Source organism: Delphinus delphis, chromosome 4 (assembly GCF_949987515.2).
Source record: "Delphinus delphis chromosome 4, mDelDel1.2, whole genome shotgun sequence".
Classification (NCBI taxonomy): Eukaryota; Metazoa; Chordata; class Mammalia; order Artiodactyla; family Delphinidae; genus Delphinus; species Delphinus delphis.
Window position 1 is genome coordinate 46,071,911 of NC_082686.1, and position 18,305 is coordinate 46,090,215.

Here is an 18,305-nt window from a genome sequence, read left to right on the forward strand (position 1 = left end):
TCTTAGACTTGTAGAAATTTTAGGAGTTAGAAAATTAATCCTTCACCTATGCAGGAATTCTGAAAAATAGTTATATTGTTAATACAGGCAAGTTATTCCATCACTAGACACCTTGTGGTGTTAATTTAAATGGCTGGATAAGTACCTAGCCCTTTAATGATATGGTTTGATCCAAAAGATAAAATTGAAGATAAGTAGAGAAAAAAATGAACCAAGAAATGTGTGTAACAGAATCTCCCACCTGAAAATCAGGTCAGTAATCTTAATTTAAAATTAGTTCTCAAAGCCAACATTTCGATAAACCATAGAGAGACCATGCTTCTTTTCTTTTCTTTTTTTAAAATTTCTTTATTGCATTTATTTTATTTTATTTTTTGGCTGCGTTGGGTCTTTGTTGCTGCCGCGGGCTTTCTCTAGTTGCGGCGAGCGGGGGCAACTCTTCGTTGCGGTGCGTGGGTTTCTCATTGCGGTGGCTTCTCTTTGTTTTGGAGCATGGGTCCTAGGCACGCGGGCTTCAGTAGTTGTGCATGGGCTTAGTTGCTCCGTGGCATGTGGGATCTTCCCGGACCAAAGCTCGAACCCATGGCCCCTGCATTGGCAGGCGGATTCTTAACCACTGCGCCACCAGGGAAGCCCCCATGGTTATTTTCTGATGAGAGCCTGGATTGTCAGGGTTCTAGACTGCTAGTTGTATATGCGGGATGATTTTGGGGCTGTAAGAAGGAAAAATGTGACTGACTTTAACACTGAATGTATTTTAATATATTACATATTAATATAATGAAAGACATACTTTATAACGATTCCAGGGTCAGATCATTTAGCAGCTGGTCCACCTCATCAAGGATCCAGATCCTTTCTGTCTTCTTGTTCTGCCTTCTCCAGACGCTGGCTTGATGTCTCCCAGCTGGAAGAGGGACAGAGAGAGCACTCCCTTTCCTCATTTATCTTCTGAAGAGACGAGGAAAACTTTTCCAAAGGCCCTCCTCTCTTATCGCATTGGCGAGAATCGTGTGGCAGGCTGGTTCCTAACCTCCTCAACCACAAAGGCAGTGGCTGCCATGGTTGGTTCAAACCCATCCTGATTTACACCCCTGGGACTGGGAGAAGCCCAGTCTCCCTTAAAGTTTATGGCCAGCCGAGTCCTTAAAATCTTTGGGTTTCTATTGACAAGGGTACAGGGAAAAATGAATTTAAGACAGACCATTGCATCAAGAAGGCAGTGTATTTGACAGTCAGTGGAGCACAGAGAAGGGTTTATATGATTCCACCCACCCCATTAAAGGAATCCTTATTATTCACAAGTTCTTTCAAATATTGAGATGAATGCTGTTTTTGTCATTTCACTTGGGCTTGGATATTTTTCCAGATAGAAGAAAATAAGCCTAATTTCTTTCTGTTGTGTCAACTGCCCAAGCAACAGGATTTAAATGTAGCTCTCATGTGACTCCTAGCTCTTTTCCTAAAGTTCCTAAGCTAAATTCCCCCGTTCTGCTCAGCCATACCTTGTGGTTTCCAAATCTTTCACTATGTCTTCTCACTGTACATCCCTTATTTCTCCTCAATGAACTACAAGAAACTCAACTTTCAAGACCTAGCTCTGGAAAGCCTTTCCAAATTCTGCATGGTTGTCAGGCGCTCCACAGTCTGCTGTAGTCCTCTCATGCCTCCTCAATGCCAACATTTACTGAACTCTACATGCCAGTCATTATGCCAAAGGCTTTATCAAGAACCTCACTTAGGAATTCCCAGGCAGTCCAGTGTTTAGGGCTCCACGCTTCCATTGCAGACGACATGGGTTCAATCCCTGGTCAGGGAAGTAAGAGCCCGCATGCCATTGGCATGGCCAAAAAAATAAAAAAAGAATCTCACATAATCTTCATAAGAACCCTATGGGACTGTTATAATTTTATCTCAGTTTCATAAGTAACAAAACTAAGGCACAGAGAGATTAAATAATTTACGAGGTCACACAGTATATAAATGGTGAGGCCAGGATTCAAAACCAGATGATTAGACTCCAGGGTCCTGGCTCATAAGCATTATATCCTACAGCCTCCTATGCTCTTATTGGCATCTCCAGAGTTCTTCTCGCCCAGTGCCTGGCACATAGTGAACACTTCACAAATGTTTGCTGACTGAATGAATGATTCATGATTTTTCTCTTCTATAGAATATCATTTATCAATTTCCTCCTGAAAATGTGATGCCCAGCATTGAAAACACTACTCCAAGTGGTTTTTGGCCAGGACAAAATAAATGGCACATGTGGGAAGCCAGATAATGTCTCCACCCCGTGCCCCCGAAAATTGTCCCCAGAAACTGTGAAAATGTTACTCTAAATGGCAAGAGGAACTTTACAGACATAATTAAGGAGATTGAGAGGGGAAGATTATCCAGGTGGGCCCAATGTAATTACAGGGTCTTTATAAGAGGGAGGTAAGGAGGGTCAGAGTCAGAAAAGAACATGCGTTGAGAGAAACAGGTGTCACAGAGAGACCTGAAGATGCTATGCTGCTGGCCTTGAAAACGGAAGAAGGGCCACAAGCCACGGAATGCAAGTGGTCTTTAGACACTGGAAAAGGCAAGGAAACTGATTCCCCCCTGGAACCTCCAGAAGGAATGCAGCCCTGATGACATCTTGATTTTGGACTTCTGACCTCTAGAACTGTAAGGAAATAAATTTGTGTTGTTTTAAGCCAATAAAGTATGATTTGCTGTAACAAAGCTTAGCAGCAGGAGGAAAATAATACAGCATAGATACTTTTCTTGATGTAGTTATGTTTCTATTAATAACAGCCTAGCAGTGTAGCCCTCTTGATATTAGGCACATTGAGTTTTCAGACTGCAGGCAGATTAATCTAAAAATATAGATTCTCTCTTTTCATTTTTTTTTAAAGACTCTCAGTTGGCATCTGTCCCCCTCATGTGGCCCAGACCTCCTGTATTGTCACCACCATCCTAGTACCTTTTGTTTGCTCTCATTGATGCTGTGTTAGAAGTTTGTTTCCCAAGAGGCCCATTCACAAGAAATAACAAATTCCCCCACATCCTTGGGACTGTGTTCTCACCACAAAATCTAACATTATGTTACTCGTTTGGATGTAGTCAGAATTTTTTTTAAAATCTAAATTTCTAAAACGTCTGTCTATGGAAGAGGAAAAGAAGAGTTATTTCAAGTTAAACCATAAAGCACCTCTAAGTATTTTGAATCCTGATAATCAGTGATAGCAGATTTCTGACTTCAAGTTAATAGATTCTTGCATTTAGGATATAAAATATTTATTATTTTATTTTGCCTGCCTATCTAAATTTGTATTTTATTACTAACCTATGCCTTGTTATTCCTATGAATCAGAGATATCATCTGTCTTGCAGTCCTTTAATAATGACTTTAACTTGAGCAGTTGGTATATTTAATTCCCTAAACCATGCTTATTATTAAAGTGTGGGCCTTGGACAGGCAGCATCAGCAACTTCTGGGAGCCTGTTAGAAATAAAAATTCTCAGGCCACACTCTAGTCCTGCAGAATGAGAGACCCTGAGGCGGGGCCAAAAATCTGAGGCAATAATTAGGGCTTGGAACTGTTAGGTGATGGGGTCAGAGTGTGAGACCTCTACAGACCTCTTTGGAAAAGTCATTCATATCTCAGTGACTAAGAATCCTTGGGTAAGATTCTCTTCTGGCAAATTCTAAGTACATGCATGTCTTATTTTAAGCAAAGATAACACTAGAAAAGGAAAACCTTTTGGAAAAAAATAAACAAGGAAGATTATTTTCTGCATAAAGCAAATTACAAATATCATCTTTCCAAATGCTCCCAGGAAGTTGTTTCCTCTAGTTCCCACCACGCTGTTTATGTCCAACAGTTACAATACCCTGACAAATAGTGTTTGTCTACATGTCTGCTCATCTGCAATCATCATCAAGGTGGAAAATCTGTTCATTCACCACTGTTCTCTTTGAACTTAGCCAATGCATGACACATAGAATCTCAGTAAGTGTTTGTAGTCTTAATGCCTATTTCCCTCATATCATTTCTCAAGGCAGGAATTCCAATGTCTAGGATTCTGTATGTCTGATGCCTGGAATGCCATTGTGCTGGGTATATAGTAGGTTCTCGATAAACATATAAATGAATAAATCAATGAAATCATGATGTATATATCCAATTCCATTCCCCCTATTAACATGATCATTTCACATTGTGATGTACTATGAAGTTTTAGTAGAAATAAGTAGGCGTGGGTTGGTGCCAAAGGAATTTCTGTTGCACTAAGATTTTGATTGCCAAAACATTTGACATTGCACAAACTACTTCTGTAGAGATGAAGAAAAGCCAGCTAGCAAAAAGACAGATGATTTCAGAAATTAACCTGAATTTTGACCAGCATTCATTTTATTATATCTGAACCAAAACACACGTTATTGAAAAAAGACTAATTGTATTAAGTACTGACAGTAAAATATTAAGAAATGCTGATAACCGTATGGTTCCTAGAGCAATAGGAAGCAATTTTATATTAAATCTGTCACTGAGGGCTTCCCTGGTGGCGCAGTGGTTGGGAGTCCGCCTGCCGATGCAGGGGACACGGGTTCGTGCCCCGGTCCGGGAGGATCCCACATGCCGCAGAGCGGCTGGGCCCGTGAGCCAGGGCCGCTGAGCCTGTGTGTCCGGAGCCTGTGCTCTGCAACGGGAGAGGCCACAACAGTGAGAGGCCCACGTACCACAAAAAACAAAACAAAACAAAACAAAACAAAAATAAATCTGTCACTGCAAGTTTGCCATACGATGTTTTTTCTAAGAATATTTCTCGTGAAGTAAGTGACATTCATGTCCAAACTTATATTCATGGTTGATTTTTATGAAAAGATCCCAGCCCTTGGTTTTCTAACTGGATATACAGAGAATCAAATCTACAGCAATTTTGTCTCCTGTTAACTGGTTTGGGGAGATAGAAGAGTAGATTATAATAGAATACTGAAGAAGAGTCTTTTCCCCCACAAAGACAAGCTGTTTTTTTTGGGTTTTTTTGCTGTACACGGGCCTCTCACTGTTGTGGCCTCTCACTGTTGTGGCCTCTCCCGTTGCGGAGCACAGGCTCCGGACGCGCAGGCTCCGCGGCATGTGGGATCTTCCCAGACCGGGGCATGAAACCGTGTCCCCTGAATCGGCAGGCGGACTCTCAACCACTGCGCCACCAGGGAAGCCCTACAAGCTGGTTTTAAATTTGTTTAACCACTAAGCAAATTTAAACACCGTTCTTTATTGTTGTTTTTATCTGATCCTTTGATATGCTAATATGTATTGCTTGTGGCTTGGAGGAGGGTTAGAACTCAATCTTATTTGCCTCAGATCTTGTATTCTTTTTTTTTTTTATAGATTTGTGAGGTAAAAATATCACTTGTTATCACCTCTGCATTAAAATATCTTTCTGATCAAACAATAAAATAAATTTGGCACATGTTTAGTTTATCTGCAGGGCAGAAGTGGAATTTATGTTCTCCTATGGAAACTTTGGTTATGGATTTTCACATCAGGTTAGTTCCCCTCTTTTAAAAATAATTCTACTGCAGCTCTTCAGTTAAATCATCCTCCTGAGCCTCTATCCTTTCCAGTTTGTAAAATCTTTAAAATATTTTTAAAAGAACATCATTTTTCTCTAGCCTAAAGAAAAATGAAACTTTACCATTGTTTGTTTATACATTTTTAAAGAATGAGATTTTATTCGAAATGTCTTTATTATAATACTTTTGTGTGTGTGTACACTTACGTAATTGAAAACAAAATTAAGTATTCAAGAAATGAATGTGGATTTTTATATCTAAAAATAATCATTAAAAGAGTCATTGATGTTATTAAGATATTTTGTACTTTAATCACATATAATCCTTTCTCCCCATGATTATTTCAACATCAACCCTTCTTTTTTTTTTTTAACATCTTTATTGGAGTATAATTGCTTTACAATGGTATGTTAGTTTCAGCTTCACAACAAAATGAATCAGTTATATATATACATATATTCCCATATCTCTTCCCGCTTGCGTCTCCCTCCCTCCCACCCTCCCTATCCCACCCCTCCAGGCGGTCACAAAGCTGATCTCCCTGTGCTATGCGGCTGCTTCCCACTAGCTATCTACCTTATGTTTGGTAGTGTATATATATCCATGCCTCTTTCTCGCTTTGTCACCGTTTACCTTTCCCCCACCCCATAGCCTCAAGTCCATTCTCTAGTAAGTCTGTGTCTTTATTCCTGTTTCACCCCTAGGTTTTTCATGACATTTTTTTTTCTTAAATTCCATATATATGTGTTAGCATACGGTATTTGTCTCTCTCTTTCTGACTTACTTCACTCTGTATGACAGACTCTAGGTCTATCCACCTCATTACAAATAGCTCAATTTCGTTTCTTTTTATGGCTGAGTAATATTCCATTGTATATATGTGCCACATCTTCTTTATCCATTCATCCGATGATGGACACTTAGGTTGTTTCCATCTCTGGGCTATTGTAAATAGAGCTGCAATGAACATTTTGGTACATGACTCTTTTTGAATTATGGTTTTCTCAGGGTATATGCCCAGTAGTGGGATTGCTGGGTCATATGGTAGTTCTATTTGTAGCTTTTTAAAGAACCTCCATACTGATCTCCACAGTGGCTGTATCAATTTACATTCCCACCAACAGTGTAAGAGGGTTCCCTTTTCTCCACACCCTCTCCAGCATTTATTGTTTCTAGATTTTTTGATGATGGCCATTCTGACTGGTGTGAGATGATATCTCATTGTAGTTTTGATTTGCATTTCTCTAATGATTAGTGATGTTGAGCATTCTTTCATGTGTTTGTTGGCACTCTATATCTTCTTTGGAGAAATGTCTATTTAGGTCTTCTGCCCATTTTTCGATTGGGTTGTTTGTTTTTTTGTTATTAAGCTGCATGAGCTGCTTAATTTTATTTATTTTTGGCTGTGTTGGGTCTTCGTTGCTGCGCGGGCTTTCTCTAGTTGCGGCAAGAGGGGGCTACTCTTCCTTGCGGTGCGCTGGCTTATTGTTGCTGTGGCTTCTCTTGTTGCGGAGCATGGGCTCTAGGAGCGCAGTCTTCAGTAGTTGCAGCACTCGGGCTGTAGAGCACAAGTTCAGTAGTTGTGGCGCAAGGGCTCAGTTGCTTCAGGGCATATGGGATCTTCTCGGACCAGGGCTCGAACCCTTGTCCCCTGCATTAGCAGATGGATTCTTAACCACTGCGCCACCAGGGAAGTCCTGAATCTTGTATGCTTGGAACTCAGATTAGCATCTTCCAACAACACAGTTTGGGAAAGGCTACTCAACTCCAAAAGCAAGTATTTAATTCATTGTGAAATAACATTTATAAAGGGAAGAAATAAAAAGACCCACAGAACACTGCATCAGACTCTGTTTTTACCTGTTAGGTCACTCCTGGATGGATCTTTATGTTTAAGGACAGTAAGAAGAGCATCATTTCTACTAGGGAAAAAAATAGAAATGATAATGAAATGGAAATGTTGGTGTTTAGCTTGAAAATAAAAAAAAATTAAAGACATAAATCGATCACTATTTTATCAAAATCCAGAAACTTGGGGATTAAGTTATATCTGTGCACTTTAGTTTTTTTCTGTGTATGTCAGTCATTTGAGGGATTTCAGGACAAAAGCATTAGGTCCCTCTCTCTCTGCCAAATGAATGCATGTGCCAGGGATCAGGACCCACCCAGACCTAGGTTTGAATCTGGTTTTGTTCCTGTTTTTGTCCTCTTCATACTATCTCAGTAATATTTAACTCCCAGGTTTGCTATCATTAAATGTGATCATGAATGCCAAGTCCCTCCTTAGGGCTCAAGAAATGTTACTTTCTTTCTGCTTCACCTACCTCTCTCTCCTGTCTAGGGTTTTTATTCATTTGGGGCTGCCACACTCTGCCTTGTGTTATTAGGTGACTGTTAATAAGAATTTGTTTTAGAGCTTCCCCAGTAGCGCAGTGGTTAAGAATCTGCCTGCCAATGCAGGGGACACGGGTTCGAGCCCTGGTCCGGGAAGATCCCACATGCCGCAGACGAACTAAGCCCATGTGCCACAACTACTGAGCCTGCACTCTAAAGCCCGTGAGCCACAACTACTGAGCCCGTGTGCCACAATTATTGAAGCCCGCGTGCCTAGAGCCCGTGCTCCACAACAAGAGAAGCCACAGCAGCAAGAAGCCCGCCCACCGCAACAGAGTAGCCCCTGCTCGCCGCAACTAGAGAAAGCCCGCACCCAGTAACAAAGACCCAACTCAGCCAAAAATAAATAAATAAATTTATTTAAAAAAAAAAAAAAAGAATTTTTTTTAAACCTCTTTATGTTTCCCCATGAATCCCTGCTATAAATATTCATCCCTCCTCTATCTCTAGAAGGTAACCATGCTTTGGTGTTCTGTCGTTCAGTGACTTTTCTGTTACAGGATAAAAAGACAAAAGTTACCAGATCCCTAAAAGATGACTGAAATATGTTTTCAAAAGCATAGACTGATGGAGGCAGAGAAGGTGGAGTCCACTATTGTTCTCTGTTTGGGTGGGGCTGGGAGTCAGAGTGTTCCAGAGAGAAAGGGAAGAGAGGCCTAAGCGGAGTTTGGAGAGATTTGCCTAATGTTGGGAAGTGAAAGAGCAAGTTGTGGGTCTCCAGGATATAATCACACAGAGAGCTGCTCTAGGTGGTGGGATGTCTGATGGGGTGGCCCTGGGTATCTAGGCTGGGGGGTGGTGGTGTTGAAATAAACACCATGTGAGAGGGAAGCACAGGTGAAATGGAGATGAAGGGCTCAACAAGATGATGTTTGAAAGCTCTTTCAGGATACTGTTAATTATTAGAATATAAGCTCCAGGAGAGCAAGGATTTTTGCCTGTTTCCTCACCGGCAAACTGTATTCCTAGCACCTTCAACAGTGTCTGACATATAGCAAGCACTTAATCAATATGCATTTGATGACTGAATGTGGAGTGTTAATGACATGAAGGATAGAAGTTCAGGTAAGATGGGGGAAAAGAAGGAGAGGTCAAGGATGACAAGCATTATCAGTAATAATGAGTCAGTTAAGAGAAAAGGCTGGTTGGTGTGGAAGACTAAAAATTCAGTTTTCTATTTGTAGACTCTGCTTTTTGTAAAGTACTTTGCGTACAGTGGGTTCTGATAAATACATGATGGACGGGATGTTCAGCAAGCAGTTGGGAGTACACGATTGAGAATTAAGCAAGTAGTCGGAGCTAGAAATGGAAGACTCCCCAGTCCCTCTGTGGAAGTGGTGAGTGGGTCCCAGAGAGATCTCAGATATAGAGTAAGTGCGGGGGGGGCCGGGGGGGTGACAACTGCAAGGACATGCGCATTTCCTGAAGCAATGTACAAATGAACTTATGAATCATCTTGGAGTTAAGTACAATTTAGGGACAACTTCCAAATATTTAGTATTGGATTTTTATTGCTTTCCAGCCTGTGGATTAGAATTTTATCTGAGAGAGTCTCAGTGGCAGGACTCTTGGTGTTAATGGACCCAGGAAGATTCCACGGTATTCAGCTTTTAAATCAATAGACAGTAAATGTTTTATCAGTTATACAAAACTTGGGGGATCCAACGTCTAGGATTTGGCTTGGTTAAAATGCATTAATTTATCTTGTAATAGGCACAGAGGCATACAATTAAATCCTGCTTACTCCCATCCCTCTCTCCAAGCAAAACCAAAATTATACGTGCTTCTTTTCAGTCCCTTAGGCAGGGATTCAGAAACCCACAGTTTTATGGTATAATACTAAAGTGATGGTGAAGATGAAATTTATCAGTATTTGCCACTTCTGAGGCACTGCAGACCGTTGCTTGGATGGTCAGTATATCACCATGTGTTAATAGACTTGTAATAATTAAGTCATGAGCAGGATTTGAAAAAACTGCTGCCAATCTGAACACACACACAAAATAAATTAAAAAGCTGACAAGAAGATACAGTAAAAATGAAAACTGTAGTAAAACAGACTACTAGTTTAAATCACTGGGAAACAATCGTCAGTTTTAACCCTTCATTTACTTCTACTTCAGATGTTCATAAGTGGTTCCTGTATCTAGAGGTTTTCATTACTGATACTGGTCCTCTTTTATTCATAATGTCCTGTAGTGTAATAAACTATTCCTAGTGAGGAATAAAAATAAAGAATTGAAGTACTGGGTATGCATGCTTCCAGGAAGCCGCTGAGCATGTTTTCTTTGTGGTGACCCTGATGCCATTATAGCTACTGCTTCTACTACTATAATTACCTTAAAAATGGGATCTGCCCCCCCAAGTGAGTTCAGGTGTGAAAGAGAGCAGACTGACCTGGGAGGGATGATGGCTAGGGTTCTGATGAAAGGTTTCAGTAACTTACTTTCTGTATATCCCTGGAGAAAACATTCTGGGTTTTTGGAAACTGGAAATGACTACAATTCCATTTCAGTTGACATTTTGATACCCATGCACAAAAGGCTAATTAAGCCTTCAGAAGGTTCTCATTCAATTAACCATGGTTGTGTTTTCCCAAAATGTCCCACTGTAGCATGTAATTGATTTTCTCACATTCTTCATCTCTTGAATAGAAAGGCACTATGTCATGGGTGTGAAGAGTTTAATATGGGTTCAAAGTTGAGATTTGGGCCCTTGGACAAGCTGTGTAATTTCTCTGAGCCTTAATTCCTTATCTGGAAAATGGGAATAACGATATTTAGCTTACGGGCTTGCTATGTGTGGTAAACAATGCAGTCTATAAAATCACCTAGCACCGGGCAGCAGTATAATATGTCACACTAGAGTTGTCAACTTTAATAATATAAGCAAAAACGAGTTTTTTGGGGAATAGCCAGAGGAACTGCAATTCTGGATACACCAACCATGGCAGACCATAGGCAAATCCAAAGAACGAGGAACGGGAACCTGCTTTTATAGCGAAGGGTGAGGGGGGTATTGTGAAGGGCTATTATAACCAAGGAGTCGATTGGAGGAAGCTGGGAGTTCAAAGTATGGAGGCTTTTCATTGGTTGGGCTGCTACAGTTTATTATTGGCTGGGCTGGCCTTGGGCAAAGAGAAGTTTTCTTCTTCCTGCTGGATAGTAAAGTAGGCAAGACCTTTACTGTTTGGAGTAATTGGAGATGCATGGCAGATCATGAAAGCTCCCACTACAGGCCTGTTCTGACTCGAATTTTAGCTGAAGTGTCTTTAATTAACCCTAGTATATCCAGCGGTTCCACCTTGCCCTTCTTTTTTCCCCTACCCTCTTGAATCCCCTATGTTTATCTTCAGCTGTGGTGGCGGAAAGCTGGGAGAGGTTCCTAGTTATGCAGGGGCCGAGGTTCCTGGGGGACTCTCTAGAACCAACTTGGTATCCCACCAGTGTCTCTCTGCTTGACAAGTCAGTCTCTTACAAATATTCTTTGGTGATGTAGAATTCCCTGCAAGTTTGAAATTAGATGAGTTCCTTTTAATTCAAAGGTTGAGAATAATAGAAACCTAAAACACTGTCACTATCAGGGTTCTGATGAAAATGGTGTATAATCCTCCCTTTACAACAGAATTTTGTCATTAATTCTCAAAAAAACCACAGACCCCCCCACTCCCCAACAAGCAAAGTTCAGTTTGATATGTTTCCAAGCAACTGCATGTAAAAATTCCTAAAACATAAAATGCTTTGAAATTTCTACTTTTTTTTTTTTTGGTTACAAATGGCGCTTATTGTGAAAATCAAACATTCTGAAATGAATAATTTAGAAAGGAAAGTCCTCCCATGAATGCATCCTCCAGAGATAGCTAATGTTCATGTCTGGTGTGTATCGTATCAGATACTTTCTGTTTGTGTACTAACATAAGCTGTACTATAAATATCATTCTTTCTATTTTTTGTATATCTAACAGTAACAGGATCCTACTAGGCAACTTGCTTAGCAACTTGCTGTTTAAATTTAATAATATCTTGGACATTATTCCAAGTCATTAGATATAGGACTAACTCATGGTTTTAGTGACTATACAGAAATCTACAGTATATGTGAACCCTATTACTCCAATCCCTTACCAATGGCTGTTTGAGTCATGGTGTCTCTCCATTATATGCAATATCTAAATGGCAATTCTTAAACACAACTTTGTATAACTAGGCAAACATATCTACAACAGAAGTTTCTATCAGTGGAATTTCTGCAACAAAGTATATAAATGTTTAAAATTATAATTGATTTTGCTAAAATATCCTCCAAAAAAACCTGACCAATTTGCATTCTCACAAAAAGCACAGGAAAGTACTTATATCTCTACACTAAGATTTTTTAAAGGTTTTTATATTAAAAAAAATATTTATTTATTATTTGGTTGCATGGGGTCTTAGTTGTGGCAGGTGGGCTCCTTAGCTGCGGCACATGAACTCTTAGTTGTGTCATGCGTGTGGGATCTAGTTCCCTGACCAGGGATGGAACCAGGGCCCCTGCATTGGGAGTGCGGAGTCTTATCCATTGCGCCACCAGGGAAGTCCCCACACTGGGTTTTAATAATCATTTTTACCAATAAGTGCAAATGATACATAACTTTAAATTTGATTAGTGAAGTCAAGACTCTTCAAATTTACTAGATTGTAAGCTCCACAGGGGCAGAAATTATTGTCTGTTTCCTTCACAGCTATATACCTGCTCAGAACAGTGCCTGGCACATAGTAGGCATACATATTTGTTTAATTAAGTAATGTTTATTTTTCTCTTCAGAGTGCTGCTTGTTCATGTAGTTTGCCTATTTTTCTATTAAATTCTTGGGGTTTTTTTTGGTCCCCTAAGAGCTCTTGGTATAATAAGTAACCATTTGCTGTGTGCTGCAAGTATTTCTTCCCAACTTGTCTTTTTATTTCTTGGTGCGTTTTGCCTTTAGAAACTACATTTTTATGAGTTCGAATGTATTAACCTTTTTCTTCAAGCTTCTTTCATGCCTAGTTTTTTTCCACTGCACAATAAAAACAAGATTCACATAGGTTTTCTTCTTGTTCTTTCAACATGGGCTTAAGGGTTTTGTTTTGTTTTCATCTGATATTTCTATTTGGTGTCTACTGATTGGAAAAATGCATTGTATAGAATAAAGAGCACACAGGTAGGGAATCGCCAAGTTAGAGAGTTCAAATTTGTACCTAAACACTGACGCATTTTTATTTTGGATTTTTTTTTTACTCTCTTTCCCCAATCACATAAAAATAACTTTGTTAGTGCCTTTTTAAAAATCACAAATATTGCTCATGTACATTATAAATACTTCAAGTTAGATAGATTTAGGGTAAGCAGCAAAAATCCCCTTTCTTTCTCTACCCCTATAATTCTAGAAGAAATCTCTGTCAACATTTTGGTGTGTAGCCTTCAGGACTTTTTCTTATGTACTCACAAGTATATACACACATACCAGTGGTCCTTTATTTTTCTGCTTGATATAAATGAATCACACCGTATGTGTTTTATGAATGTAGAACTTCTAAAGCCAATATACTGTAGCTGTCATCATATCAGTATATGTATATACATATTTATAATAGCTTTGCAATAGTTGCATTCATTACTAGGATATACTACCATAATCTAATTAGTCACTTTCTATTCGTGGGCATTATTTTCCTGTTTTTAAACATTACAGGCAATGCTGCTGTGACCATCCCCATACATATTTTTGTGTTCCTGTGTAATTAGTTCTGCAGGATGGAGTCCTAAAAAATGGAACTGCTGATTTGAAAGGTACACGCGTTTACAGCAGACTGGAGTTTGCGAAATGCAGAGAAGCCTTTGTGCCACTCTCAGCCCACTGTAATGACTCCACCTTGCACTCTGCTTCAGGAGTGCTATAGAAAATAGCTTTTTGCTTTTTGTTTTTTAAGCATGAAGTTTTGAACATGAAAATATAAAATAGTTAATTATTTGAGTGTAGGTTTACGTACATTTTGCCCAGCAATTCCACTTTTAGGGATCCATCCTATAACAACACTCCCATGAAGTGAAGTAGCATAAGTTCAGCTCCATAAACCAGTTATGATGAAAGAAAGCTGTTAAAAATGTTAAGTATCATTAATGCGCTAAGTGAGTGCTCTGAGTAAAGTGACCCAGATATTTTGTCTCAATTATCAGTCATGGGACTGGAAATTAGGAGAGCATCTCCACAGACAGATGGGAAGGGTGAGACATCTCCCTTCTCTCCTGTGAGGTGGCACATCAGCTGGGACAGTGGTCCAGGCTTCTAACATTTCTCAGGGTTGAATAAGAGCTCTGAGCAAGCTGCTCCAAGATACAGCAGCTTTGTACACTGCTCCCACCCCCTCGCCCCGCCCACACACAATTCGGGGAGGTGTCCTACCATCTGGCGGTCTGTGCAGGGAGCTACCCAGCAACCAGAAGGGCCAACCTCTTTTCGTTGTCGGGGTAACTAGGAGTCAGGAAGAGATCTCAGTTCCTTTCCCACCTGGTCCTCATTCCTAGATCACTTGGCTTGAGGCCAGAACTGCCTTCCAGGGAGATAAGTCAAGGAACTTTAGCATAACCACCGAATTGCCCTCTAAAAAGGAAGTAGTACTTTACAGTTACTTGAATAGCTTCCTTGCCACCTTTGCTGGAAACTCACTAATTGACTCTTTAATCTTTTTAGTTTTTGCCAATCTGATTTCTCATTACTGTCTAGTTTTTCTTACACAGTGTTATTATAAAACAGACACTAAAGTTTTTGCACATGTTTGTGGACTATTTGTCTTTCTTCTGTGAATTGCTTGCTTATGACCTGTGTCCTATTTTTAAATGGGTTGTCTTCATGGATCCATAGGAATTCTTTATATATATTCTGGATATTAACCCTTTTTAATAATACTGCAATTGTTTTCCATCAGTTGTCTTAATTACGGCTCCCACCACATAGATATTGACATGCTCATGTGCTTAGAACTTGCTGAACCCCAGTTCCACCTTCTCCCTTCCGTCCCTCTCCAGCTTGTGGAAGGAGAGTAAATGCAGTTCCTGACAACTACTGGGCCACTAAGACCTCTGAAACCTTGACAGGACTAGTAGAATAAGGAGAATAGTAGAATATGGAGACACTATCATTTATGAAGTGGCAAATAAGCTTTCTGGTAGATGTGAATTCCTTTTTCATGAACTCACAATACTGGGGAAAACAACACAATGGTTATTTATATATGCAAACGTGTAGCTGAGCCCTTGCTCTGGAATGGAGATTTGGAGAAGATTGGGCTCTGCTTGAAAGTACTAAACTGCCATTTGCTAAAGCAATAGTTTTTCTACACTGTAGGCAGACTCATAGCTCTAAGTTAGGATTTAGACTCCTTACACACTGGCTTATTATTTTTGAGATGCACATGTCCTCGATTTTTTTTTTTTTTGCCACACCACACGGTGTTTGGGATCTTAGTTCCCCGACCAAGGACTAAACCCATCCCTGCAATGGAAGTGCGGAGTCTTAACCACTGGACTGCCAAGGAAGGCCCTGCACATGTTGTTTAAATAATTGCTTGCAGGAGATAAAGACAGGGCTGGCAGGATCTTTACGTAGAGTTGGAGGAAGGATTGTATGTAAAAAGGGTTAGCTTGGTCAAGCTCAGTCCTGAGTCAGATATCGTTTAAAACTGAACACCCCAAGATTTGAGAATGTTACAAAAACTTTTTTAAAAATTATTATTCACTTATGAGGGGATATTGTGCGAAAGTGGCCTCTTTTCACTTTGTGGGTATCTCCAGTCCTGGGGTTCATCTACTATGATCTGATGTGACTTGCTGACAGCACACCCCTACAAGTAGGTCACTTCTGCATGGAGTAGACAGTCCTACATCAATCATGCCAAGAAAGCCTGCACTTGGGACAGGGCATGAGAATTTGGAAGGCAGGCTGTATACTGGGGTGAAGAAGAAATACTACTTTCTTGAACCTTACTGTAGACTGTGATTCTAGAGTGCTGAATGGTACCCCAGGGTAGTGCGGGGAACCTGGCTTTCACCTGTCCCTGGAAACCCTGGGACACATCCCATGAGACAATATCATTTTAATTCAAAGAAATTGCACCATCCATAATCAAAAAACAAACCTAGCAAACAAGGCCAGCCCTATGTGTACAATGCCTAAATATTATGATTTCAGGGATCTTTAAAAGACCCTGCATGTCCCAGTAGTCCTGGCCCTTCCCTTCCCACCTTATTAGAATAAATCTTCTACACAAGGGCTGACTTATAGTCACATTGTGAAAACATCCCTCCCCCCAAAAAAAAGTTACCAAAAACACTATCCCAGAGACGGCTACAAATTCACCCTGCTTAATTCTTTATCACCCTCCACAAGAATTCAAAATTTTTATAGTTGCAATAATGTGCCCATGCAATAATGTATCCTGCATTAAAAAAAAAAAAAGAAAGTTTTACAGGTCAAAAGCCCTTACGCCAGATAGTAACATAGTGATATGACATTCCGGAAAGAAAATTGATTTTGGTTCCGGGCACTTTCATTCGAATCACTGCTCCAAAATAGGTGGTATGACCTTGGGCACATTACTTAACCTCTTGACCCCATTTCATCATTTTTAGGATGAGATTATTCTGGTTTGCAGGATGAATGAGAGAAACAGACATGATACATGGAGGGTAGCTGACTCATGGTGGGAAAGGACTGGCAGCTAATATTCCTACTTCCTGGATTGATGTTTCTTTTGAGATGAGCGCTGTGCTGAGAATTCTCTATGTTATCATCTATTTTAATCCTCCTAACAACCCCTGAAGATAGGTTGTACTATCTCACTGTAGAGGTGGCCAAAAGGAAGTATACTGAGGTTAAGTCACTTGCTCAAGGTCACACTGCAGGCCAAAGGAGGAGGTGGAATTTGAATTAGGTTAGGGTGAACAGTGCCTTCTTGGTCACTGACTATGAAGAAGTACAAATGTCACCTAAGAACAGTGGATTGCCTCTCCCCTTAGCACATGACGTTGCAGATTAAAAAATCCTAGGAAAGCCAGAGGGGAGGAGGTATACCACTGCTTTAATTCTGAAAATCATGAACAAGAGAAGGGTAATAAACTCAGGAGAACCTAAAAAAGCAAAGTAACCTCAAGAAAAATGGGCCCAGATGGACAAATTCCCTAAACATCTTTCACGACTCTGATGTCTCAGGAACCACCTTTAAAATGACAAAACCTGTGTGGGTTACTTCACAGGCAATTTGTAGAAAGGGAAAGGGATAGGAATTTTCTGAACCCTCTGGGTTTTTTGATAGGAGAACTGGGAAAATAACAAGTGCTGCCTCCCAGGGCTGTTGTTAAAATTAATACAAATACCAGAAGGTCCATCACAGACGGAGGACTTTGTTTCAGTGCCTGACACATTAGTCACTTTGAATTGCAACCAAGTCTGTGGCTCTTCTCCCTGGGGTCATTTGATGGCATGTGATTTATATCACAAACACTGAAATTTAAAAAGTATTCAGAGGGAAGAGATATGGGGACATATGTATATGTATAACTGATTCACTTTGTTATAAAGCAGAAACTGACACACCATTGTAAAGCAATTATACTCTAATAAAGATGTTAAAAAAAAAAGTATTCACAGCTATCCAAGTATGAAGACGTTTTTCTCAAGGGAGACCTACTTTAATAAGAAAAGAAAATGCATGTCTCACCTTTGTTCTTCTCCCTAAAGTAACGTTTCCTCCAAAAGATAAAAAGCACTAACACATTTGTCCTTGAAGGGCCGAGCCCAGGAATTCTGGTCTCTCTGAACACCCTCTCCCTTCCTGCTGGCGACCAAACCGCCTGCCCCGCCTCGTGTCACAGAAGTCCCCCCACGCGCCAAGCAAAAAGTGTTTACTTCTGCCGCCTGCCAGCCCGGCGGGGAGGGCGGGGGAAGCACCCGAGGTGCCCCTCACTTTCGCCCCTGCAGCTTTCCAAACAAACCAGGGCGGGATGGGAGTGTCTTCTTGGCTGTGGAACTTGATCCTCCTACCTTGTCCTGAAGCCACCCGCCGCTTTCCCCCGGCCCCCTTCGCGGTGATTTTCCTGTCCGGGACGCCCGGAGAGGGCGCGCGGCTGGTGTCCGCCCAGCCAGAAAGGTAGGGGCTCGGCCGCGCTCCCACCTAGCCGGCCCGGGGAGCCGGGACGGGGAGCCCCACCAGCTCCCTCCGCATTGCACCTTCCTCCGCGAACTCGGGGGCGGCCGCGGCCACCACGCATCAGGCGCCAGCCGCCAAGCGGGAGGAGCTTCTCCGCGGCACCGGAGACGCTAGGCGCT

The 18,305-nt window shown here is 40.9% G+C and overlaps 2 protein-coding genes across 3 annotated transcripts in view; one reads left to right on the forward strand and one right to left on the reverse strand.

Moving 5' to 3' along the window:
- Positions 1–424: 424 nt before the first annotated feature.
- Positions 425–18,268, reverse strand: LOC138414056 (uncharacterized). The gene is made up of 3 exons (XM_069540629.1): positions 18,021–18,268; positions 794–907; positions 425–713 (listed from the first exon to the last, which is right to left on the reverse strand). Exons 1-2 carry the CDS (start codon positions 18,245–18,247, stop codon positions 841–843), a joined length of 294 nt encoding a protein of 97 aa, XP_069396730.1. The 5' UTR covers positions 18,248–18,268; the 3' UTR covers positions 425–713; positions 794–840.
- Positions 18,042–18,305, forward strand: part of ST3GAL6 (ST3 beta-galactoside alpha-2,3-sialyltransferase 6) — a 79,747-nt gene continuing 79,483 nt past the window's right edge. Inside the window, exon 1 of one of the 2 annotated variants that reach the window (XM_060010522.1) lies at positions 18,042–18,126. The gene's annotated coding sequence lies outside the window, so the exon portion shown is untranslated. The remainder of the gene's footprint in view (positions 18,127–18,305) is intronic. The other variant, XM_060010528.1, reaches the window with a different exon arrangement.

Bases quoted from the DNA above. Each gene is read 5' to 3' on its own strand.
- LOC138414056 (XM_069540629.1), bottom strand. From the start codon at position 18,247: ATGCGTGGTGGCCGCGGCCGCCCCCGAGTTCGCGGAGGAAGGTGCAAT. The intron at 908-18,020 runs GTAGGAGGATCA...TCCCTCTTCCAG, and splicing joins GCGGGTGGCTTCAGGACAAG to CTGGGAGACATCAAGCCAGC.